Raw genomic sequence first — 26,570 nt, forward strand, 5'->3', positions numbered from 1 at the left:
CAAATAAGATTTCAATGGGTTTGAGATCGGAATCTGAAATGTAAAATGTCGCTGAGTCACGGACCTCCCAATGAAAAATGTCCATTGTAACGGCATTGTTTTGTTTTCATCTGGCGTAGGTGTGCGCAGGGGGACATTGTCACACATACAGCATGGCTAAATGGCTCAAGTATACTATATGCCGGAGATGAAAAATGGTCCGTGGATCCAAGGGTGAGTCTGGTGACACTTAATCAAGAGGAGTTTACCATCAAGATTGAAAAGGTGGACATGACGGATGAGGGCCAGTACGTGTGTGCCGTCCAGACCAGCAGGCGACCTAGCACCAATGTCGTGCACGTCCTGGTTCAAGGTAAAGCTGGCCGGCTCGTCACATGCTCGCTTAAATTCACATCAGCCATTTTTGCTACCTCAGAAGAACCATCTTCAACATTTAATGTAGTATTTTGACCATTTTTTGGTTCATTTTCATCAACATCATTCTCATATTATTTTAGCCAAAGGGTGGCTCACGTCTGCTAGCGTAATCTCTACGTGGTTGTGTCTTGTTGAAATTTGGCATGTTTTCACCACTTGGGTGAAATTTCAGCTCCTTAGTGTACTGCTTACCGTATTTCTCAGAGTACAAGTCAACCTTGCTTGTAAGTTTTTTTTTAACTTCAATTTGGGTGAATTTTACAAAAACACGAGTCTACCCCTGACTTTAGTGGTTACGTCGATCATGGCCGTCCAACTGTATAGCACATGGTGTGTGTTTTTAAAATGATGAAATTGCGGTACTTTTAGATGCATTTTTTTTCGTTGTATATCGAATAACATACTGTTGCGGTTATGTGGACGAGACAAGCGCGAGGCATTGTGCGCGTGCACCAGATGCCGGCTTATTCAAGCGCACATCCAAGGGCTGAAGGAGACAAGCCAAGCCGTCTTTTCCTTTTCGTAATGCATCAAAGTCCGCTGGAAAAAGTTGACAACAAAGAGGCACCAAAGTGTATTTTTTGCAGTGTTCTGTGCAAACACGCGAAAACAGATGCATATTATATTGCATTGCAGGTATAAATCTTCATTTTAAACCGTTTAAATGACGTGATATTAATTATCTAGCGATTGAATTCATGATTTTTCAACAGATATTTTGAAAAAAATTCTTTATGCAGTTATAAGTGGACCCCCCTGGTATGGGGGTTGAAAAAAACTCGACCTGTACTCTGAGAAATACAGTAATTCCTCCATTTGCCCTTTCTAGTTGAAAGCTTTCAATTGCTTTTGTCAATTTCTCCTCCAGTCCCCCCAAAAATCGTCAATCTATCAAGGGACATTGTGGTTAATGAAGGTTCCAATATCAGCGTGCTGTGCCAAGCCAGCGGCCGACCAGAGCCCTCCATTAGCTGGAAACTCATCTCATCTTCAGGTACACGCTCTCCGATTGTCCGATTGCGCGCCTCGCTTTTTTTCCAGCAACGGCATTCCCGCTCGCCCTTCTTGGGTTTTGACCTTGTTTATCCTCGGGCGCTATTCTCCCCGCGTCGTCGTCCATTACGGTCACGACACAATTGTCAGTCAGAAAATCAACTAGCCTTATTCTAATTGGCCTATCTCATTTGCATAATTGCACGGATGTAAATTGCAGGAACAATGCAGAGTGCTCTACATAATCAGTGATGCATAGTTATGAGGAGCAGCCTATGAAGAAAATCATTTCATTATACTTTCTGGCTTTGCTTTTCAATTCGGAAAAGTAAGCACCCCAGGCCCTCACCCGAGTCCGGAAAACAAATTTCATTCTGTTTGAAGCTTCAAATGGACACTGGGTGGTCGAACGGAACAGTCGAGTTGCCTGCGAGAAATTATTGTAGAACCGTACTTCTGAATCCAGGCAGCTGCCTACATACAGCAATAGGAGAGCAATGAGGCACTCAGTTGTGTGTTGAGTAGAACTATCTTTCGAGATGGTCCCGCTGGAGCTCATCTACAAAAATCGGACCTTTCCCCATTCCAAAGCAGGTGGCCACGATAAAACGACAAAAATATTATGCTGATGCTCAATAATATAATTCCATAATGAACCCCATTAGATGAATTCAGCGTTGTGTTTTGGGGCGCATTGGAAATTTGAAGTGCATTGTGGTTTGACGTGGATTATTTGAGGAGATATACAGCTGTTACTTGCAGCTGTTACTTCCCGAGGGAACATGAAAGAGCACAGAAGCTTCAAAAACACAACAACAACTAAAACCTGGAGCAAGGACTTTTTTTTTGTGTCACAATTTTGAGCAACCGTCTCTTGTGTAGGGAACCTGGCTTCTGACAACGAGTACCTGCAAATTCCAGCCATCAGCAGACAGAGGGCGGGAACCTACGAATGCACGGCCATCAACGACATCGCCGTGGATACCCAAACCATAGACATCACCGTCAACTGTGAGTCTGCTCTTGGATTTGATCAAACGTTCATCGTGCTTCTTGAAGACAGCCTTTTGCTGTGGAGTCTAAACAAGTCGAACGGCCTGTTAATACTCGGTCTTGTTCAGCCGCAAATAATCTCACTTGCGCTTAAAACTAAACCGCCGCTCGTCATTCCACGTCGACAAACTCATGGAATTATAGAAGAAGATTTTGGTCAAGAGAGGATCTCTCCCGATTGGTGAGGAGACAGCCACAGGAAGGGACAACAAGCCTGAACTTTGGAAAAACATTCAATTACAGGAAATGGCCGTTGTGGTTCAATATGGCGGCGGGGAGAGTTAGCGCTCGCTCGCCATGCTGTGGAGTACTGTATGTTGTGTGTTGTATAAGAAAATAAAGTTTGTGCCCAGATAGGTTACTCATACCAGATCATATTACCACGTGGAGATGAGCACTCGGCAAACTAATGTAAAAAAAAATAAATAAATTGGACTGGACTTTCCTTTGATAGACATTGACTTGCAGTCCTTTTGTGATGCAGATAACTGCGTGGAGTTTGCATGTCCTCCCCGAGCCGACGTGGATTTTCTTCTTCTCACACTCCAAAACCATGCCGTGTAGGTGTATTGGACATACTAAATTGTCCTTAGGGGTGATTGGGTGCGTGAATGGTTGTTCGTCCCTGTGTGCGCTGCGATTGGCTGGCAACCAGCTCAGGATGTCCCCCGCTTACTGCCCGAAGTCAGCTGGGATAGGCACCAGCACGCCTGCGACCCTTGTGAGGATAAGCGGCTCTAGAAAATGGATGGATGGATATTTTCAGTTTGTGAAGAAAGTGTGAGGGGCTGACATGTCTTCTGCAGCTGTGAGAAGAAAGCAGGCACCGCGATCTAATCACAGGATGGAACAGTATGGGATCTGTCACCATGTCCCTGGGAAAGAAGATAGCATTATAGCACTTTTGCTCACGACGAATTTCCCCCTGGGCACAATAAAGTTAATCTTATCTCATGATTGCGTGAACTGTGTATGGACACCCACCTACGTTCGCCATTATCAGAAACTGATTATTACCTTGCTGCCGTAATGTCTCCCCTTACCTTTGAGGGCAGCAAGCGCTTGTGTAATAAGGCCAACCCTAATGAATAAAAGAGGGGTGGACAGGACATGTAATCGGAACTAGGAGATCTGTGGAGATCTCTCCTCGTGAGTAAAAATAATTCAAGTCAGTTGTCTTCCTTCTTTGTGATCAATTTATGAGTCTTGACTAAACCTGACAAAGACGCTGCTTAGCTTTATCTCCATCGTTACCTGTTGACCGTGACTCTTGTTGTCGCGTTGCTTGTAGACGCTCCCACGGTCTCCGACGGAAGAGATCTCGGCGTTAGGCCAGGTCAAAGGGGAGTGCTGGAGTGTGAGGCTGACGCCGTACCCGAAGCTGACTTTGAGTGGTACAAAGATGACCGAAGGTACAGTATTTGCTTGATCAACTAAAGGCAAACGCCAGGATTCGTGTTTTGTTTGATGCTACTGCTAATCTTACCTAAATATTGAGACCTTCATTTATTTGTTCACCAGATTCTTGAACGGTTTCGACGGCATGGAGATAGTCACCACGGGCTCAGTGTCCAAACTAAGCTTTTTCAACGTGTCTGATGGTGACTATGGCAACTACACTTGTGTTGCTATCAACAAACTCGGGAGTTCCAATACAAGCTTTCTTCTCTATGGTAAGCGCATCAATCCTTTGCTTCCACGGTCGAAACACTTGAGGCAAATTCCCGGAATTTTCCACTCCCTTGTAAATTGCCGTGCAAAGTTCGAAGCGCGGAATGAGTAGACGGAGGAAAGCGACTGCATTTGATTGTGGAAGAACCTCAAACAAGCGTCCGTCGTCACCTTCCATTCATTGGCAAGAATAGCAATTTATGGAGTGAGGAGAACGTGATGAAAAGGGAAACATTTAGCAGAAGAAATGACCTTGCAATGCAGAAATCAGTCAAGTGTCTCCAATTTGATGTTTTTGTGTTTCCCATGTGTTGCTGTTCTTGATTTGTTCCCCCCCTTTGTAGTGGTAATGGAACCCAGTAGCGCTCCACTATTGCAAGGTTAGTATCCTTTATGGACTTGTAGAAACTGCCATTTTCACTAATATCAGCTTTGCTTCAACAAAATACATACTCATGTGTTTTGGGCAATTTTTTCTGGTTTGACAACCGGCGGTCTGGATGAGGAAGAAAGAAACTGTATAAATATTTGTGAAAATGCTCAGTGTCAGCTGTTGAGTTTTTTTTTTTTAATTCTATTGACGATCAAATCGTATCTCAGTGTGACATGTCTTCCTTCTGGTTTTTGCATGCTTTCTCTGCTCTGTAAGTATCCATTTTCAAATCTTACTGCTTGTTGTTTTGTTTGTGAGAGACATGACGCTTTGTGTTGTGTGCGCTTGCCCGTGTGTGCGCGTCTAAGTGTGCATAATTTGCTTTGTGTTCTCAATGCCTAATTGGTCTTCAGTGACCAGCAAGTCAATTGACTTTTTCACCTTCATGATCTTAGGAGTCATGAACTATTATGTTGTGGCTCCATCTTGGTTACCCAAGCCTGCTGCCGAGCAAAATATGGAAATGAGCGCCATTTTCTTTCCGCGTCACGAAAAAAACCTACCGTATTTCTCGGCATCGCTCATAAGTCGACTCCCGCCTTTTTTGCTTCAATTTGCGTCACTATCTGACACGCCAAATTTCCCATTCAACTATCGGTCGTCCTCTTCTTCCTCCTTCGGCTCGTCAACTTCGGACCATTCCAATTTGTTTGAAGTAGAGATCTTCGTAAAAGATTTGACGATCGTCTTACTTGGGATATTCACCCAAGCTTTCTTTACCGGAGCGACGACTTGTGTGAGACCAGAGCGCGGAACGTTGCCCTTCGCCGTTTCTCCTCCCACCTGCCGACATCCGTGCCGGCTTCAAGCACACGTCCACGGGCTGAAGGAGACGAGTCAAGCCTTCTTTTCCTTTTCATAATGCATCACCAAATTGTATTAAATTGTAAATATGGATGAATATTGGTGTAAAACACAAACTAAGGGCTCTATATTTATAGACTGACATCCATGCGCTGGGTGTAAAAACTGTGTAACGTCATTTTGGTGCCTGGGGAGGTCTAGATGTTGATTTGACTCCCGTTTTGTCCTGTTCGCCTCTCAGGACCGAGAACAGTTGAGGACGGCAGCGGATCCGCACTGGGTGTGCACATAGACACCTTCCTCCTCGCCATTATTTTTCTTCCATTTTTGCTCCAATTTTAAAGAGGAATGGATTTCAATTGAGCCCCTAACCCAATGAGTTGCCAACACTGTCCAGCGGTGCAAATTTGGCACCTGATTGGCATCGGCAGTCGCGAAGGAAGACGAGGGTTGACCTCTGACCTGTGTAATTTTTTTTGTCATCAACTTACATAGGTAGCAAATTTATCGATTTGAATTGCTGCTTTTTACGTTCGTATGTTGAGAGAGTGACTCAAAATGTATACGCCAACGTCATCACTTAGCCAAAACGCGGCATTTCCCGGCGAAAAGACGACAAGCTTATATCGTTGCGACGGTAACATCGGCTAGGTACGGCGACGTTGGCAGCTCACTGGGATACGGCCTTACCTTTTGATCATGTGATCATTTGTTGCAGATCTTTTTATTTATTGAAGAAATGAACAAATGTTTTGCAATTTTGTTTTATTTTTCAAACAAATGTGTAAGCGTGAATGAGCTGAAACTGGCTTTTATATTCATATAAAACATGGGAAGAGTAATGTTCAATGCAAGTTAAAACTTAGGCGTAGTCTACACGTAGCCGAGGTTCTTGCAAACGCCCGGTAAATGTCTCCACTTTGCCCTATTTGCCCTATTTGCCCTATTTTGCTATGCGTGCTTGTTTTTTTATTCCCCATTAAAACTGAGGGTTTCGAAAACTGACCAAAGTGGAGATTTGCCAATGCTACGCTTTTTCCTCTGGTATCACTCATCCAAAAAGTTGGGTAAAAATTTCCCCCAGGGGTTAAATAAACGAATCTATATGGGTGGAAATTTTTCCACAAGAAAAGGGGAGATTTATCTGGGTTGCAATAACCCTGGTTACCTGTAGACAAGGCCTTAAATACCTCAAGGAGAGCTGGAGACAAGAAAGAAGTAGAATAGATGAAGTAAGCCTGCACTTGTGTGACAATATCTTTTTTTTTGTAAATCTAAGTATTGTTTTGCCTAGTGATGGACACATTAGTGATGTTTACTTTTGCTATGCTAATGTTTTAATTGTATTTATTTATTTTTGTAATTGGTTAATTTGTAAATATATTTGTGATTTAAAAATGAAATTGTCATTTTTTTGGAGGCAAATACTGTATCTTTCATATTTATTTACTCGTGATTGTTTCTCCTAACATGGCTGACCTTGAGCTTTTTAGCTGCATATCATCATAGAACAAGGGGTCACCAACATGGTGCCCGCGGGCACTTTTAACCCCCGAGTAGCCCGCAGACCTGCAAATATTTTACAAGTGATAGAACATTGTGATTTTCTAGCAATTTGACTGATGATTATGCATTTTTGACATATACTGTACATTACATATTACACTTCATTGACACATTTACTACAGCAATTTCTTCATTATTGTGACAAATCAATTACCAAAGAAGTAGCTCTCGCTTTCAAAAAGGTTGGTGACCCCTCTCATAGAAACATTATAAAAGCAAAGACAATGTGTTGAAATTGAGCCTCAGTAACCAATTTTGTGATATATATATATATATATATATATATATATATATATATATATATATATATATATTAGTGTATTTGTTTTTATTACATACTACACACCCACGCCATGTTTAAAGCAAGAGTGCCATCTAGAGGAGGAAAAAGATATCATTTGTTTCATGAGGCTTCATTTTCCCATCACAAAGGAAAAGGATCACTTTATAATTGACTCTAAAAGTCAAAAGACAGGAACGTTAGCTTGCCAACTCAGGACTTGCCCTAAACCTTGTCAGAGAGCCACATCGCTTATTTCGATCGGATTCGCACCCGTTTAAACATTCTTTAAAGTTGGATGTTGTTCGCTTCAAGGCTGATTGTGAAAAACGCGGTTCACTAAGGTCACGCCTCACCCCCGGTCTCTTTCTTTATATTTTGTTGAAAATAAATCAATTGAAACCTAAAAATCCTGTCTTGTCCCAATTCCAGCTCGTTTCTTTTCAGGAAAACTCCCACTCATGTACCGCTCCCATTTTGGAGGTTGGCTACATTAAAAAAAAAAAAAAATAGCTGCATATATCAGCTTTTTTTTTTTTTTCAAACTGTTTATTCATCCAAATGGTGTTTGAAGGTAAAGTTTATCCATCTCTGGAGTTTTGTCTGTGTGCCATGTACAGCCAGGGGCTCCCTGTAGAAAAAAAGGACTAAAAATGAACTATATCCCATTGGTTGTCATGGTTACACTAAGCTGTAGGTACACTACCATTATGTGAATTTTTATTATTTTTTATAGTTGTTGGACTATGTTGTGGTTTGGGGCAAAAGTCTAATTGGATCGGATTCGACGATGAAATAGTTAGCAAACAGCGATTGCGGATTTGAGCCTCATTTATCATCATTCAAGTGTTTAGTGTATTTTTCGGACTATAAAATGGGAATTTTCCTCATGATTTGAGCCCTGCGGCTTATCTGTTGTTTTTTATTTTTATTTTGCCAGCCACCAGCACACAAATGTGTGTTTCTGCTCGAGGGTTCAATTCATGGAACTATGAAATAGAACTGAAAAGACGTAAATCGATGGCTGGGCTCCAAAAGAGTTTTAAAAATATATTATTTAAAAAAAAAAAAGTCTAAATTTAATAAGAGAATGTATAAAATTTTGGGTAAATTTGTGATGTGTAAATTTTATATACATTACAAAGTATATCTAATTTTATTTATGTATTTATGATTTTGTATATGAATTATGTGCAATGTGTTTTTATGTTCACCCATCCACCCATTTTCCAAAAATATGTTGGGATTAAACATTCAGCCATGTTCAGTCTGTTCAAGAGAGGATGTTGCTGTTGACAGACAAAAAAAAAAATGAAATCACAAATAATTATACATTTCCACATACCATCTTTTTGCGGAAATATCTCATTTTATTATCTGCGCCTTATAGTCCGGTGCGGCTTATCTGTGACAAAAATCGGTGTTTTTTTTTTTTTTTTTTTTTTCTTGCTCATATTTTGCTGCTGCGGCTTATATGCCGGCGCGGCTTATAGTGCGGAAAATACAGTATTTAAGTATCCTTACTTCGGCTATTCCTCAACAATCGTGAACTATTTTTAGTAGTGCGAGCGTTTCGCTCAATTTTGACTTTGTCGTTTCGCCGCTGAAAATAAAAAGAAAGACAGTCCCTACAAGAAATGAGTGGCAAAAAACTGAGTTTACACTTGAACAATTTATGGACAATTTTGCAATTTCCAGTAAAATGTTACGATTACAATACCTTGCAATAGTGACAATTGTAAGCAAAATCCCCAGCGATGCCATCAATCATATTGAACAATGAAGCCTTTTAAAGTGCTCATCCTTTAGAAATGACAACAACAAAAACGGCATATGCATGAAGGAGCATAATACAGTGCATATTAGATAGACCGACCCGAATGATTTCAACCTTCGCGTTAGCGTACGTGATACAACTTTAGTTCAAGCCGGAACTGGGGGCGTGACATCAAAACTTGTCTTCTGAGATAAAAGGGCTCCCATCCATCCTTAACTTCATATCCGGCGGCCGCACACATGACGTGATCACAAGAAAAGCATTCCCGCACAAATCGCTCGCCGTTTTTTTCCGACCCACGCGGGACTTGGTTCAAAGTTAACGATATCAAACTTCATGAATCGCTTGTGCTGTACAAATAAAAGGACCTAAAACAAAACCACTTGAGCGATATTGATTCGGAATTGAATATGGAGTTCATCCAGCATGAAAATGTCGCACATCTGTTGCGTGAAGTCTTCCCGTTTTGCAGCTTAAGGCCAACAAAGAAAAACGAAAGGTGCGGAAAAAAGTGACCTTTTTGTCACCGTGTTTGTATTTAGCTTTGTTTTGCGCGACGTTATATTTCAGTGCCTTTAATAACCTTGAATACTTCATTTTCAAGTTTAAAAAAAAAAAGTGCTTGCGATAGATTTCAACCCCCTCCATCCATCCATTTTCTAGAGCCGCTTATCCTCACAAGGGTTGCTGGTACCTATCCCAGCTGACTATGGGCAGTAGGCGGGGCACACCCTGTACCGGTCGCCAGCCAATTGCAGGGCACAGAGAGACAAACAACCATTCATGCACCCAATCACACCTAAGGACAATTTAGTGTGTCCGATACACCTGCCGTTCATGTTTTTGGAGCCACGCAGGCTCGGGGAGAACATGCAAACTCCACACAGGTGGATTTGAACCATCTAGTACTGCGGATATATATTATGTGCTTTATATGTTTGTTTTACTATAGATTACACTGACTACTATGTATTGTCGGCATTTGGTGATTATTCTCACATCTCGAGCACATTTATATTATTATTATTATAATTATAAAACACAGATGGGACAAAAAAATCCCGGGACTTGTAACCTAATCTATGGAAGTGGGAATTTTTTAACTCATTTTCCAAGTATCCTAGAGTTGTTTATCAAGTAATTTAGGCCATAAGTTTTTTTAAATTTGTAGTGAAAGGGTTAAGACAACAACTGTCCAAAATAAAACTACATTACTATTAATCATAATATATTAACGTTATTATTAATAATGAGATATTTCAAGTTTTTCATTCACCCATCAATTTTCTCGAGCCGTTTATCCTTGTTAGGATCGTAGGCTTGCTGATGCCTATCCCAGTAGGCGGGGGACACCTGAATGGGTTGTCAGCCAATCATAGAACACAGAGGGACGAGGAAGCTGGAGTGGCCCGGGGAGAACATGCAAACTCCACACACAAAGACGAGCGCAAAGTGGATTTGAACTCTGGTCCCTGAACTGTGAGGCGGACGCGCTAACCGCTGCGCACCGAGCCGCCCTCAAGTTTTTCATTCGTTAAAAAAATTCAGCTCATTTTTATACTTTACAAAATCATCTCACGGGCCGGATTAAACCCATTTGAGGGCCAGAGCTGGCCCGCGGGCCGCATGTTTGACACCCTCACCTTCCACATTTATGTTTTGACGCCTAAGTAAAACTTAATTTGAGCCTGAGAGCGTTAACCTTTAAAAATGTTTTCATTCAAAATCTGTGCTATTTTTCTCCATTTCACGGTTTTGACGGCGACTATTTGATTCATAACTCTGTCATTTCTGACCCCCTCATCCAAAATACATTTGAGTTTGACTTGCAGATTGCATAATTGGCTCGTGGCTGACATGGAAAACAACCGAATGTACCGAAAAAAAAAATGCTCGAGCAGCAACACATTTACAGTCGTTTTCAATGTGATCAGCTCACTCGCAAAAATCAAACTTTTTGTATGATTAGGCCATGAAAGTGTCGACACAGTGATTGCGCAATGGGTCAGTCTTTCAATGTTCATCTGCTGCACACGAACAAAGAAAAAAAAAACGTTTTGTTTTTGTGTTCTGTACAGGTTTATACATTTTCTACACGCTAATGTAAAATACGCTTTCGATGCACTATGTAGTAGGACTTGCCTGAGAATTCATCATGTACTGTGTTTTGTACTGCTCTTGATGAAGAATGCCTATTTTGCATATAACTGTCAAAATACAGTCAGGTTGAACTCAACAATTTCCCTTTTATCGTTAACTTAAAAAAAGTTAAGTTGTATCGTACACATAGACATTACACAATAATCATCAGAATGTGCACCCCAATATTGGGCGAGAAACAGTCAACCATCAACAGGTACATTTATTATTGTCTCTTTTTTTTTGTTTTTCTTTTCACATATAAAAGTCGCGGCTAGACAAACTCTCAACTTTTGACGGCATTAAATTAGTATACACCATTCAGATTTTTTTTTTCCCTTCATTAGATTGATGGCACACATTCTGAGGGGACGGACTCCAATTCAGAAAATAGATTGTGGAAACTCCAAACAAAGGGTAACCCGCTAGCGCCCCCCGGAGTTTCTTTTTCGGTTCTGTGTCGATGTTGCTGGCTTGTCCCGCTCAAAGGTCAGAAGTTCAGCAGCAGGTAGAGCAGGCTCATCATCAACGAGGTGCAAAAGGAACATTGGGCCTGAAGAGCTGCCCTGTTGACATCGTGCATTGCGCCGGGTCCTGACGGGGGAAAAAAAAAAGAAAAAAACTTATTTCTGTGCTTATCTCACAAAAAAAAAAATCTCACATCCAAATTACCACTGTAAATTTCGCACTATAAACTACTACTTTTTTCTAATACACTCAAGTCCAGTGCGGCTTATCTGCACTTTTTTTTTTAGCCACCAGGGGGCAATCTCCTGGTAGACAGAAGAAGACACTATAGAAATGTTGATTTTGAGTGAACCAGGCATGCTACTATTGCACTGCTGCAGTATTCTAACAATCCGAGTGTTTCGGTGTCATGTTGCAAATATTTTGGCGTCGCTCTTTTTTCTAAACATGAAGGAAGGTTCAGTTTGAGTTGAAGGCATGATGTTGCTGTAACCAGGCAGTTTGGAATAAAAACATGCATTAATCATTTTTTTGCGTAAATATGTGACGTTACAGCCTGAGGCTTAGAAAACTGTGTGGCTTATAGTCCAAAAAATATGGTATTTTTAATATGGGAGTAACTTCATGTGATAATCTCATGACATTTTTTTTTTTTTAGAGTTGTTTGTAAAAATAAAGTAAGCAGACCACATGTCTCCTGCAGCTTTAAGAAGAAAGCAATCACGGGATGGAACAATATGGGGTCTGTCACCATATTCCTGGTGAAAGATAGCAGTGATTGCATGGACTTATAGTGAATGAACTTCCACCTACATCCCCCAATATCAAAAAAACTGTTAAACTTGCTACCCTAAAAGAGGGGCTGACAGAAAGTTTACCTAGAACATCCACCCCGAGCAAGCTACGGAAAGTTTATTTTGACCGCTCCCACATCATACAACATCGAAACAAAGCAAGCAAACTCACCATAAAGAATAATGCTGGCATTAGTGATCCCCATGGCATTCATGGCCACACAAGTGTAGTTCCCGTAGTCTGCTTCCGAAACATTAAAGAAAATAAGCATGGACTGTTTGCCTTGATTCTCGATCTTGATCCCGTTGAGTCCATTCGAAATTCTGAAAGAAAAAACAGGAGCAACGTCCAAATTATTTTTGCGTGTACAGCGTCAGAGTTTGGTCAAGCCATTTAACAAAGCAAACGTTAGACTTTAAAAATATGTTACGTTTACTGGCAATGGGAAAACGAAGCCTCTTAGTGCATTTGGAATCCATCTTAAGGAGAACGCAAACATTACACGAAATGTTGAAATTTCCCATCTTAGTTCTGTGTGGAAATCGAAACTTGCCTGCGGTCTTCTTTGTACCATTCGAAATCCGCCCGGGGGACAGCGGAGGCTTCGCATTGAAGAACTCCTTTTTGTCCAATTGCAGTCCCCGCAGCCCTGGCCTTCGAAATTAAGGGAGGATCTACAAATGACACAAAATACAAAAACAAATGAATCCATCACATTTCGGAGGCCATATTTGTACAACGATACATGAAATGAGACACCCTGCGGTTGTGGGTTGCGAGTGTATAACTCTTACAGTTGACTGCGACCTGGACTATCCTGACATCAGGCGCCGAGATGTCGTTTGAAGCCATGCACTCGTACGACCCGGATTGATCTTTGCTGATGGCGGCCAGCTCCAGACGTTCGCCTTCTCTTACCAATGTTTGAGTGCCTGTAAAAAGGAGAGGAAAAAAATTGGACCGGCCTTGAAGTCATTCATTCATTTACACCTAATATATAGAGACCCGAAAAGACTTTGTTCCAAAGGTTTGCATTCAACGGTTAAAAACTGAAATCTTGCTGAGATTTAGCATAATTGTCAGGGTCAAGCAACATAAAACATTTGAATAAACAACAAACAGGAAGGAAGACAAGCGCCTTTTCCTCGCGAGGAGAGCAGACAGGAACCGGCACTTTCTCTGAGCCCCTTTTTTTTCGCGAGGGTTGGCTCTAATTACAAAACCACCTGCTGCCCTGAAAGGTTAGGGGCAGCAAGGTAACTATCAGTTTCTGTTCATTAGGGATGTAGGTGGAAGTCCATATACGCTATCAGTCCATGCAATCACTGCTATCTTCTTTCCCACGAACATCGACCTCATACTGTTCCATCCTGTGATTACTTCGTCGTGCCTGTGATTAATGTCATTATGGCTGTGATTAGATCCTTAGGTCCTCAAACCTGTGATGGATTACAGCTGCAGGAGACATAACCATTCCAACAGAAAATATCCGCGTCTACCAATATACATGTTGCATAAACAAATATTGGGTAACCTATATCCAATTGATGAGGTGCCTAACCGAGAAGCAGAGCACTAGTTGCCACCAGTCGTACGAAGCGCGAATCGGCCTTGGTATGAGATTGACAAGGCAGCGCCGGCGCGCGTGTGCCCGCCCACCTGCCTGCCCGCCCGCCCGCAGGAGCTTTCGCATGGCTCTCTCAAGCGTCAATTTGTGAAAACGCGATTCCCAATGGGGCTCAGCATCTGTACCGAACGCTTTTGACAACCGTGTCCACCGCCAACAAATGAGACGGCTCCCTAAAACCACAAGCGACTGAGTGACTTTGATTCTTTTCCAGGTTTTTCCTCCAGAATCCGCGCTCCAAATTTAATACAATATTAACTTCATGGCACGAGTAGCCTTCAACTTGGACCAGGTCAAGAACTTTTTAAGCCACCGCTGGCTTTTTTTCGGCCCCATAAAATAAAAAGCGAGAACTCGGGGTCATCCGAAGAGCTTTGCCCGTTGTTCCCAAAACGTCGTGAGAAAATACTCCGCTGATAACAAGATTGAACGGCAAGTTTTCCTTTTTTTCAACCGGGTGTAATTGTGTTGCTAGGTTACTGTAAGACTTTTTACCCTTGTTACCATGGTGCCCTATATGCTGAAGAAAATAGGTGAACGCGAAGGCCAACTATTGTCTTGGCGGAAAGCTTAACCACCTACTGTGGAAGAAGAAAAAACATTGCGCTTATTTTTTTTTTTACATCTAAATAATAACCGCATTTTGTCGCACGTTGTAATTTCGAGGAATCAAAGCTGACATTCAACTTTTGACTGGGTACCCGTCTTATCCGTATTTGTCATTTGGAATTCTCTTTAAATGCCGCTTAGTCATGCAGTGTGCCGCATCTCTTCGGCTTATCATTCCACAACACTTTTGCTGTGTAGCAGAAGACTTTGCTATTGCCGGCGCCCTCCCTTACACTTTGCGTTATCTCCTGCAAATAAAATTGGAAAAACCGAGTCAGCCCTGTAAAGAGTTACGATGTAAGAAAATAAAACGATCACTGGCGATGGACCTTAAATCTCCTTAAGGGAGACGAGTTTGAGAATCAACAAGCTTCGGTTTTTGAGTTGTGGGGGTTTTTGTTCATTGGTTTAAGTTCATGTTTTGTTCCCCTCGTGTCCACCTGGTGTGTTTACGTGCTTCCCATGTGTTGGCCAATAAGCTCGCTCTTCCAATTGTTTCTTGTCCAGGTGTTCCGTGTTGTTTCGTTGGTTGTGAGCGTGTTTAGTTCCCTGTTTCCCTTCTCTTCTTGACGGGGTCACTGTCAATGCGTTAAACCGGGGTTGTGGAACTCATTTAACCTTGAGGCACGTTGTAGTTAACGTTTTTGTCTGAGGGCCGTAAAATTTTGGGTGCATTCGTCACACTCTTGCCAAGTTTTGAAATCAAAACCTGGCAAGAACTTCACAAAAAAAAAAAAAAAATTATATATATATATATATATATATATATATATATATATATATATATATATATATATATATATATATATATGTATATATGTGTGTGTGTGCATATATATGTATAAACCAACAGTAATATTGCAATGATGCAATCTTGTTCCGCCATGAATCAGGCAGGTAAGGGACAGTCTGAGTAGCACTCAAATAATTCTCGTCTCGTAATGCACTCAGCGCACAATGCATTGCATAAAATATTCAGAGGCGGCTTCGGAATTAATGTAATAATAACTAGCAGGAGACATCACAACTGCCTTTACTTATTCAAGAAACTGCCAAGCCCAACGTTTATCACGAGAAAATCTTTGTTGCTTTGCTCCTCTCTCTTTAGGGATATTCCAAGCAACTAAAAAAAAAAAATGACGCTAGTTATTGAGCCAAGTGTCAAAATGCGAGCAATATAAAGCAAGTAGCTTTGCATAGTTTAAAATCGGCAATTTTCTAATGCTTGTTTTTCGCTTCAGGTGCTGAATTAACTCCCAAGCTCAAATGAAACGGTTCTTGATGGAGGATAATTTGTTTTTGTTATTACTACTATTTGGATCCGATTAGTCTCCAAACCCTTTCTAGCTTTTGTTGCATATCCTCTTGTCTTTGTTCTCACCTTGCCAGTAAAATACAAAGGAGCTCATTGTTGTCACGGATTACGTTGGACGCTTCAGACGCTGGACTTTTTTCTGTCTGCACTCATACTAAGTCTTTTTTTTCTGTTTTTGTACTTACAGTTAAAGTGAATATTGTGTCTGTGGCATCATTGTGTCATCTCCAAGTGAAATACAACACAGTAATATAAGTGTAACACGAAAACAAAGCCAGCTAAGGGGTTTAACCCTCGACAATTATACTTGTTGTTTAATGCAGAGGATGAGAGTGCAATTCGCAATCATGTCCACCGGGTGTTATCATACTTTACATGACACTCAATTGGTGGATGTCTGTTCTCATTTATAGTTGCCAGCCCTACAACTATAGAAGACGGCGTCATAAACATTTGTCTAAACTTCATCTGTCACATACACTACAAGTAAATCAAAGTATTGCTAAGGTTGAATTTACTGTAAACATCTTTAATTAGGGAATTAAAAAACTTCTATCTTACGAACATTCAAGTCAGCTGACGGACCAATCGCCGATTACAAGGACGGGTGAAAATTGCAATTCCGATTGTAATTCGCCATTTTTTTCGCATTCCCATCACTCATCGGCAAAACGGGCGTCCGTCAGAGCTGACAAAGAGCCCAATTTTGATTTTTAGCATGAGCATCTTATCCCGATCACATGAACTTTCTTTCCCTACGTACAAGCAGATTTTTTCAAAACGCACGATCCCGCGGCACAAATAATGGAAAAAAATCGAGCATGACAGCGCCAGTGTAATTAGCTGGCTTGTGTTGCCTCAGCCTGATAATTCTACTTGATGATAATTAATAACGATTCACTAGTGACGCGTTCATGCGAAGCCCATCTCATGGCACCCTGGCGCCATTTGATCAAGCCTGCGCGCACATGTGGCATGAAAGGTAACATGATGTCAAGTGGGAATACATATCCCGTTCAAAAGCTTGACGGAGTGTGCAGATCACTTCCTGATACAACTCAATGTGCGAGTGTTGCCGTCGTCGCATTTCAGATTTAGTTGAGAGCGTTTTAGGCGTTTTCGATTTCGTCCACGCAAACCTTATGGAATCCTATATGGATATATACACGCTTACGCACATGAACGCACCCACACGCTAATGATAATGCAAATGATGTTTTTCTCTGATTTGTCCAAATGGCACTCAGTGTCATTTCAACTCATTAACCGTTAGAAAATAATAAAGAGTGCTTTTAACCTCATAATCACAATATTTACTTCAAGAATAAAAAACGTTCTTGTACAAAATGCGCTGTGAGGAACTGAAAATAATGATTTTTCACAATTTGCAGCATTTGTGATTGCTGGGGGCCTAACAATATACATCCTACATTCTAACAATGTATATATATATATATATATATATATATATATATATATATATATATATATATATATATATATATAAATCCTGCTTGTGCCCCTACTAGTTCATTTTTATGGATTCTGGTAAAAAAAAAAAAATGTCTGCAACCCTGAGTTTAATTGTCCTCATCAAAAAAATGTCAAATGTCTCCGGTCAGTCGCTTACGTCGCCCGTCTTCCCAAAAGCAAAAAAGAGAAAACGCCTTTTGCTCCCCTTTCCTAGCCCACTGTGTAATATTTTGACAGAATGGGGACAGTACAATTGGAAACACGCTGATAAGTGAAATTTGCTTTCTCAGCACAGCAGAACAAACCATATCATGTAAAATAATATCACAATGTCCTCATTTTGATTAGGGACAAAAAAAAAAGTCCTACTGATGCGCTACGGAGTGATTTTCTTTGAATAAACAATTGAAATCGAGTATAATGAAGTGGGGAACTGAATGTAATTTGCCAGACTCCGCACGACTGTTGTTTAGAACCTTTTAAAAAGGCCAAATGAAAAAGCCGCAATAAGTAAGGTACTTGTTGACATGAAGTCCAGCAGATTCCTTTTCTGTATAACGGCAGCTATTTCATCATTAAAATGACATCAAGCCATTCATTAAAAAGCATTCTTTCCCATCCATGCGGCGGCACGGACGACCCATCCTCATTTGACTCTTCCAAAAGGGATCCAGGTGTGAGAGGAAATAGTCCGTGTTATTAATGGTTGAATTCTGAGGGGGAAATAACACAAATGACTACTATGATTAATGAGGTGGGACAGGAGATCAAGAAGCATCCACTTTTCACGCCGCGCACCTGCCCAAATTCTCCCGAGAGGCTTCCGGAGAAAACGTTCCTTATCAAACATCGCAAAATCGAAATGGTCCAAATTTTGTCGTTCTTAAAAAATGTTAAATTGCCTACTCATAGCCCACACTATAATATTAAAGTCATGTAACGTGATTCCATTTACCGTATTTTCTGTATTATAAGGCGCACCTACGAGGATAGTGGCTGGGCTTGCGTTATGCATCCACTAGGTGGAGCTGCGCTAAAGGGAATGTCAACAAAACAATAAGACGAGTCAGTCAAACTTCACTAAAATACAATCAGAAATTAAGAATAAAAATGATTTATGGAAAGTACTATCTGAAGAATGGTGCGCTGAAGACTTTTAGGTGCACCTAAAGGCAGAAAATATGGTAATGAAATGCTAATTGGGAAAATGGAAAATCAACAACAAATTTTGGTCGTTTTCATTTCCATCCCATGTTAATGAAAAGAATGTCTTGGGAATAGCTTGTTACCCGTTGGGGAACGATGCCTCCACGTGATTGTGGCCTCCGGTCGCCCCGTGGCGAAGCACGTAAGACTCACGTCGCTGCCCTCGTTCACCGTCACGTCCTTTGACATATCCGTGATCCTGGCAGGCACTGCCGAAATAAAAACTCCGTTATGATGGACTACCGAGCGTGGGGACAAAATTCGTGAATGAGGTTCCAAATAAAGAATGCTTTGGGACGATATGAGATTAGGATCCAAAAGAAAAGTAAACAACTGTAGATTGAAATGGAGCCCTGTCGTAAGACATTTCAACTCTTTCTTTGCCACGGATGAGAATTCTGGTTAAAATACATAAGTTGTGTGCCAATGACGGGAATTCTCGTCTTATACGTTTTTTTTATGGGTAGCTGACACCCTTGACTAGCGTTTCTCTTAATCTTAAGCACTGTAGTGATTAACTGCGTAAATATGTTGTCAAATGTGAAAACGTTGCGTTTATCTACAAATGCAAACTGTTGTTTTGCAATCCGAAACACGTTGTCGTTATTTTTGTTCACTTTTATCGAAGGGAAGGACAGTTTGCGTCCTCCCTGTGGGTCGGTGGCCAAGGCGGAATAAGAGTAGGAACCTTTTTGTGATAGGCAGACATTCTTCCGCTTCCAACAGAATAAGGCTCCACAGCAACGCAAAGAGTCGTACCTTGAACAGTGAGATGTACTTTTATGGATTTTGGTTTCTTATTGGTGAGGATGGAGCAGACGTAGGGTCCCTCATCATGCACGTCAACATTTTGGATCTGGATGCTATATTCCGTGATTGCTGTATTTTCCATCAGCGTGACGCGAGGGTCCAGAGACCATTTCTCTTTCCCTGCAAATAGAATGGTCGTGCGATTGAGCCATGCCACTCTTGACACTTTACTGTCCACGCTGCATCTGTGGGAAAAAAAAAGGGAAAAAAACAAGTGGTGTTACATCACATACGGAAATCACGTATTATTGTCAGGTTCAGGCAACCTAGAACATTCAATAAACAACACACAACGAAGGAAGACAAGAGACTTTCGATTGTTTTTGCTCAGTTCGTACGGCGGCTACTATCTTCTTCTCCAGGAGCATAAAAGCCATCCACAGATCACTAGGTCATGATGTCTCCTTTCTCCTCCTCCTTTGGAGTAAATATGGGATAATCTATGTACATTTACTCTAACATTTATCAAGTCATTTAATATCTTAATGTTTTAAAGCAGCGGTCCCCAAACTATGGTCTGGAATCCGGCTTTAAGGTCATTTATTTCCAGATACCTACGTATTAAATCAATAATTAAGTATCGGAGGTTGAACATCTGGACTGTGAAAATACGTCCCTGGCATCGAATGAGTAAATTTTTGGTTACGTGTAGCATTTTGGAAAACTATAAAGGTTCACATTCAAACATCTCTAAGATTGCTAACCCTGCCCCGTGATCGGCACGGTTGGGAAAAAAAAATCTACGTTAAAAGATCGCCTTTTCAGCGCAAGCTGTCGGTAAGACAGCGAACAAATTGTTTACCTGCAAATGATAGCAATTGTCATCTCCAATAAATTAGACGACATTCTCAACAAGCACATTGTCAAGTTGGACGAGCATATTCTTTCAAGTATCTTGATGCCAGACTGACAAGTGACATAAATGGTGCCAGGAATCTGCCCACACATCCGCTTTGGCTTTTTACTATTATTTTCTTAACCTAGAATATTCCCTTTTATTCCGTACTCCTCACATCTCTCTCGCATAAATATTTGAGCTCTATGTCACAACAAAGCTTGAGATTTCTCAAAGAATAAAAAAAGTTGAAAAAGCTAGTGCTAAAGTAGTAAAGCTCAACATGAATCATGCACATCCGCTTGCCGCTATAAATTCAGCTTCATACGAAACGTCCCGTGCTGGACCAACCCAAAAAGGCTCCCCTCCGTACAGCTACGTTTTTTTTTTGAAAACTTGTGCAGTATTTTGACCGTTTTGGGTCATTTTCTTCCACATCCTTCTGGCAGTATTTTAGCCAAAGAATGGCACACTCCTGCTAGTGTAATTTTGAAAAATTTAGTAAAATTTTGAACTTGGACATGTTGTCAACGTTTGGGTGAAATTTCAGCTCCCTGGTGCCTTCCTTCAATGCTTTCGATTTGATGTGAAATGCCTTTACTGCACAAAGGTTAGATTTCTTTACAAGCATGCCAAGCCAGTAGATGGCGATAGAGTTTTTTTTTAACAATTTAAATAAAAGCATCTTACACTTAAAACTAGCTTCACATGTTGCAATAAACAAACAAAGCTAAGTGCACAAGTCAAAGCTCAGAAAGAATACAAAAAAAAGAAGAAGCAGCCTGGCAGTGGATAAAAGGGAAGCCCATCACGTGTATGAACTCATTCAATCCCAAAGACGTATTTTTACGTTTTTCTTTTGTTTTTGCTTTTTACACTGGAGCTCATGTTATTTAATTCTTTTTACAGTTTCATTATTTACACTTAAAGTTAACACCATGTCTGTGGTTCTACAGTAACACTGCAATTAAAACGCAACACAGTGATATAAGTGTAACACGAAAACAAAGTCAGCTAAGGGGTTTAACCCTAGGCTGTAATACAGCATCATCTTTAATACAGGGGTTGATTACCAATCGTGTCCACTGGAAGTGCCCTATTCTGGAATTAATCTTATTCAAACACAGATAAGTGGGAAAAATTGGTCTGTTTTGAGTCATGCAATTATAAGCGGGATTGAATGAGTTAAAATGTCTTCGAAAATGGTTTCACACTTCTTTGCAACCTGCAAATAGCCACCTCAGACTCCAGCTGACTCGCTGTAATTAGCCTTATTTGAGGAGCGTTCAAATGAACGCAATCTGATCAAGCTGCTCTTGAGCCACTGAAAACAATGGGCAGGTTCTCACATTTTCTCATCGGAATGTAATTGCGCAACAGCGCGCATGTCCAAAAAGCCGTTTCTCTCGAGTACGCTTTCATCGAGCATGAATACGTTACAAATTAATAATAATTAAAAAAAAAAAAAAGCTATTTCAGTAGGCTGTTATCAACCCAAGAAATTTGGACAGGTTCTTGTCAGATTGCCCTGTTTTCTTGGGTTGCTTCCAGGATTTCAGCAGATGCTTATTTAAAAAATGCAGACCCAGCTGCTGCCCATCTGGAACGAAAAACAACAGTTTGTCCATATTCACCCGAAAGCAGCATACTTGAACCTTCTGTTCAAACGCCGAAAAGTATTTTGCTCAATGAGAAGCCAAAGAATTTGGATAGCAAGAGTAATAGAGCCAGCAATCGTCCGAGCGCTTTTGGGCTCGGATTTCTGAGGTGAGCTTTTCGAAGGACCTCAAGAGCACGTTTGAAGCCTTCCAGGAAATATCTTGATCGAAGCGGAGAAATAAACAAGTTTTCATCCAAAGATGGAAAACGAAATTGCGCAGATTCCAGTGACGGGATTCAAAATATGCACACAATAAGATGAATTAAAAATAAATACATGGACAAATAAAATGAACCAATCAATTTATGTGGTTGTAAGACATCTTTTTAAGGAGTACAGTGAAGTGCGAAGAAAGTTAAACAGAACAAACTGGTGCTGTAGTGTTTCATTTTGGACACTGGGTGGCACTCATGTAAACATATACATGACAGAAGAGGTTGAAAACCCACAAGGAAGTCATGACATCAAATATAAAATGGCTGTGTTCTAACTGCTGAGCTGTAAATAAAGCCCATTTAAAAAGAAATACAGGACAGATTATTCATAAACACAAACCATAAATCAGACTGCTAAAACTGTCTCTGCTTGAGGATCGGCGATACTATATTTTCAAGACTGACGCTCATCATCACTTTTCGATATTCAATTAGCTGTAGCGGAGCTTCTCATGAGGCCTTGTAACAATCAAAAACAGAAGGCAATATTTTGGAGTCTTCCAAAATTGCGAATGGCTCGGATTCGACCCAAACACAAACGTAATCCACCTAGCGGATATTTACAAGGCGATGAAAAATTCATTCTCGGCTCCATCTATATATAAAATCAAGCACACATGCGATATCCTTGACGTAACCTAAGCCCGGGAACCAAATCAATAGGAGGCACTTTTCTCTGCCATATTTGTCCATTAGTCAGATCTGTTTTGTGACCCAAGGCCGGAATCCCGGACCCAAGGAGGGATGAGCAATAACACGGGACTTCTGGTCCCTAGATCTTTTCCACATCTCCCTGATTCAAACGATCGTCAGCAAGGTTCACGCATTGCAAAAAGTCATTCATAAGAGAGTAAACAATAAGCTTAGACTAAGAAATATTTGTCAAAACAATATTTATCAAAACACATCAAGGAAAGTTTCGCTTGCACCGAGCCAAACCGGCCTGGATTCTTTCATATATATTTAATAAACATAATAAATATATTTAATACATAAATAATAATAAATATATTTAATATATAAAATAAATATGACTACATTTTACTGTATATCAGGACCAATAAATCTGCTTAAAAAGCTGCTTAAATCTCGCCCTAAATGAAAGAATTTGTTTTTCTCCAGCTACATTTATACAAATATTTTTAATAAACATAATAAATATATTTAATACATAAATAATAATAAATATATTTAATATATAAAATAAATATGACTACATTTTACTGTATATCAGGACCAATAAATCTGCTTAAAAAGCTGCTTAAATCCCGCCCTAAATGAAAGGATTTGTTTTTCTCCAGCTACATTTATACAAATATTTTTCGATCATAATTTTAAGGATTTGTGATCCTCTTTGAAGCTCATATATTGATATATGGAGATGTACACACACACACACACACACACACACACACATATATATATATATATGTAGATCCTAATATATATATATATATATATATATATATATATATATATATATATATATATATATATATATATATATATATATATATCCTAGTATACCTGATGTACCGTCAAATTTAAGCGGATCTTTGTACGGATATTTCAATGGAGCAGGTTGCAGCAGGCAGTTTTGGCACATGCTAAACACGCGCAGCTTAATGACATCTTTAGGGAAAAAGTAGCGTCAGCGCGGCACAAAACAAAGAACGGGCTTGAGTATTGACAACACCATTGTCATATTTCCAGAAAGGTTTTGAGAGACAGAGCAACAATGTCAGACCGTAATGGATGTGGCTTGCTCCAAAATGGAACATCTTTTGGACTGCAGCACAGCTCAGGAGATAAAAAATTAATAACTATCCCAATGATTTACAAGACCACAAAGATGCTGAAATCCCGGGACCCGAGGAGAGTGATTCACGCCTTATGAACTGCCGGCGGGATATGAGAATCCCCCCCGCCCCGCTCTTGTCAGCGGCGAAGAAAAGCAGCCTGTTTCCGTTCTCTCATTTCCAAGTCATTCAAACACATCGGAGCAAATTGGCCGCAAATGAGCCCGTATTGTTTGGGCGCAACTTATCCGTTTCCAACCCTTTGTCCTTTGAATTAATTAGATGAAAAAAAACAACGCAAATCATTTGCAGAATCTTCCTGACATTTTTGAACGGGCGCCACCATTTTGAAAGTTCCGAAAACGGCGTCAGACGCCTTTAAAGCATGTTGACATTTACGGTGAATTTGTTCATGTCTCTCAAAACTTGAAAACTCCGTCTGAGTCTTAAACATTTCCCTGTGACGGCGAGGGCAGCCATGTTGTTTGCGCTAACCGCCTGACAGCTGCTTCTCGGCGGTTTCCGTCATTAGCGACTTTTAAGTGCGGCTCCGTCAAGAATCACGGGGCAACATCTGCCATTGCATTAAAAATCATTACATTGAAAGCCATAATGTGGTTATGTTTTAAATGCTTTTAATCATGTTCCGCTCTTTCAATAACGCAAGTCAAAAAGCTGATTTCTTCTCTGGGGGTTTGATTTTTAGCCCCGCCCATCTTATCCAAAGATTTCGAAAATTTCATCAAATAAGTTCTCGCTTCATTTTTTTTTAACTCTTTGCTGGGCAATTTTGAGCGATCGTCTAAACAGGCGAAAACGGCTTTTATTAGGCACCTGTTTTTGTCATTTAAAGTCCTGAACAGGCGAGAATTTTCAGGATTTTTGAAAAATTTCGGAGTGAGTTAGAATTTAAGCAATGGCTTGTGAGGGACGCTTTCTGCCTGTTTAGAATATCGTCCAAAAAATGGCCGCCGTGCCCACTAACGGGTTAAAAGGTCAAGTCTGATCAAGTACATTTCACATTCCCGAAGAAACGTGAACGCAACGCGTCCGTGATGTGACACGCATGCGAATCGATATGCGAATGTGTCGACCCATACGCTGCATTTTTTTGGCAACATAACATATTTATTGATTACTACTGTAATCAATTACATACTGTGTTTATTGATTGCATACTGTACTGTTAAGTCAATCTTAGATAAAAACAGCAAATAAATAAAGAAACATGCTTAACGAACAAAGCCAAAATGTATCACTGCGATTGAACATAAGTGTGATCTTTGTCCTCCTTTACGTTCTTGAGAAAAACGTGAACGCGTCCATGATGTGACACGCATGCGCAGAAACCACCGCGCGCCCCAAAACGATTGAAGTCAACATGTTCACACATGTAGGGGCTCGTCTCACCTTTCATTGCAAACAAATGCATGCGTGGACCCGTGCGCTGCATTTCTGCTCACAACATAACAGCAAGGCCTTAACAAGATTTATTGATTCCATACTGTACTGTAAAGTCAATCTTAGGTCGAGGGTCGATAAAAACAGGCAAATAAAAAAAAGAAACACGCTTAACGCACAAAGCCAGAAGACATCGCTGCGATTGAACATAACATTGAACAGGAGCGTCCACGTAATATACATAATGCATCTTTATGAAAAACCGCGACGCCCAGCTGCGATCTGGGTCGTTGAAATATGGCTGAACTCCCGAGTCCTTTTGATTGCAAACGTTTGTAAAAACCATCATGCCTACAACGAAACTACGCTTTTATTTGTTTGTCCCCGCGCGCGCTCGTGCAAATTTGCCGTTTGGCAAGACCCGCGCAGACGCCGCTTCGGCTTCGGCTTCTCCCAGCTCCTTGCGTCCTCACCGAGACACGAGCCTCGCGATCAATAACATTCAAGGGCAATGAAGAGGGGAGGCATGACTACCGAGCGACTTGTGTCCTTTTCGCGCCGCAACTTCGCACGCTCGGTGTCAAGGCTGCGTTTGTGCACACGATTAGGAATATGGCGACGATCGCATCCATGCACTTACTTGAGCACGGCGCTGTCCCCTTGCCGCACGCTAATGTTATCCTTCAGCACGGAATCGCCGCTCCTGAGCGCAACTCCTGCAGGTACGGCCAATAACAATTCAAGTCCGAGGGCGACGAGGCATTTGGCGGTCAGCGTCAAGGAGCCGCAAATCCCCATGTTTTTCGGACACTGCATGCGCAACTTCCAGGACTAACTCGATTTTTTTTTTTTTTTGGTTTTGTTTTTGGCGTCCGCAAATTCCGCCCGGCGAGAAGGATGCAAGATGCCTGCTGCAATCGGCGTCGGAGATGCTCTCTCTCTCTCTCCCTCCTTTTTTTTCTCTCTCTCTCTCGCTCGCTCTCTCCAAGTAAACAGGCAAGCGTTATGAAAGAGTGTGTGTGGAGACGAAGGCTGCTCGAGGAAACGGACATACGAGTTCGGAGAAGCTTAAAATAAAAAAAAAAAGCAGGAGGCGCTTCTTCGCCTCGCGATTGTCACCGGCGTTAAATAGATACGTAAGATGAGAGATGCCTTTGCAAATCGCGTCGTCTTAGGTGAAGCGAGCGCACCAAGAACAACCCCCCCCCCCCCCCCGGCCCTCCA

At 41.0% G+C, this 26,570-nt stretch overlaps 2 protein-coding genes across 8 annotated transcripts in view; one reads left to right on the forward strand and one right to left on the reverse strand.

Annotated features, from left to right (window-relative positions):
* The window catches only part of ntm (neurotrimin), a 16,876-nt gene extending 9,249 nt beyond the window's left edge, over positions 1-7,627 (forward strand). For 2 of the 7 annotated variants that reach the window (XM_088440391.1, XM_088440389.1), the window contains 7 exons: positions 120-352; positions 1,286-1,411; positions 2,293-2,421; positions 3,755-3,875; positions 3,985-4,136; positions 4,479-4,514; positions 5,613-7,627. In XM_088440391.1, the coding sequence (XP_088296517.1) occupies positions 120-352; positions 1,286-1,411; positions 2,293-2,421; positions 3,755-3,875; positions 3,985-4,136; positions 4,479-4,514; positions 5,613-5,713 (898 nt within the window). In that variant the 3' untranslated portion in view covers positions 5,714-7,627. Of the gene's footprint in view, positions 1-119; positions 353-1,285; positions 1,412-2,292; positions 2,422-3,754; positions 3,876-3,984; positions 4,779-5,612 lie in introns of all 7 variants that reach the window. The other 5 variants (XM_088440394.1, XM_088440392.1, XM_088440390.1 and 2 more) reach the window with 4 other exon arrangements.
* A 1,243-nt stretch (positions 7,628-8,870) lies between these two features.
* opcml (opioid binding protein/cell adhesion molecule-like) lies at positions 8,871-26,485 on the reverse strand. Its single transcript, XM_088440396.1, has 7 exons — positions 25,987-26,485; positions 19,386-19,621; positions 18,710-18,835; positions 13,191-13,328; positions 12,950-13,070; positions 12,568-12,719; positions 8,871-11,727 (listed from the first exon to the last, which is right to left on the reverse strand). Exons 1-7 carry the CDS (start codon positions 26,160-26,162, stop codon positions 11,624-11,626), a joined length of 1,053 nt encoding a protein of 350 aa, XP_088296522.1. The 5' UTR covers positions 26,163-26,485; the 3' UTR covers positions 8,871-11,623.
* Between the last annotated feature and the right edge of the window lie 85 nt (positions 26,486-26,570).

Source organism: Hippichthys cyanospilos, chromosome 18 (assembly GCF_059441005.1).
Source record: "Hippichthys cyanospilos isolate Australia breed blue-spotted pipefish chromosome 18, RoL_Hcya_1.0, whole genome shotgun sequence".
In the NCBI taxonomy this organism is placed as follows: domain Eukaryota; kingdom Metazoa; phylum Chordata; class Actinopteri; order Syngnathiformes; family Syngnathidae; genus Hippichthys; species Hippichthys cyanospilos.

Coding starts and splice junctions, on each gene's coding strand:
- opcml (XM_088440396.1), bottom strand. CDS start 26,162: ATGCAGTGTCCGAAAAACATGGGGATTTGCGGCTCCTTGACGCTGACC. Junction 13,329..18,709: donor GAGGCATCGTTCCCCAACGG/GTAACAAGCTAT, acceptor TCCTTTTTACAG/GCACTCAAACATTGGTAAGA. Junction 12,720..12,949: donor TGGTACAAAGAAGACCGCAG/GCAAGTTTCGAT, acceptor TTTTTCTTTCAG/AATTTCGAATGGACTCAACG.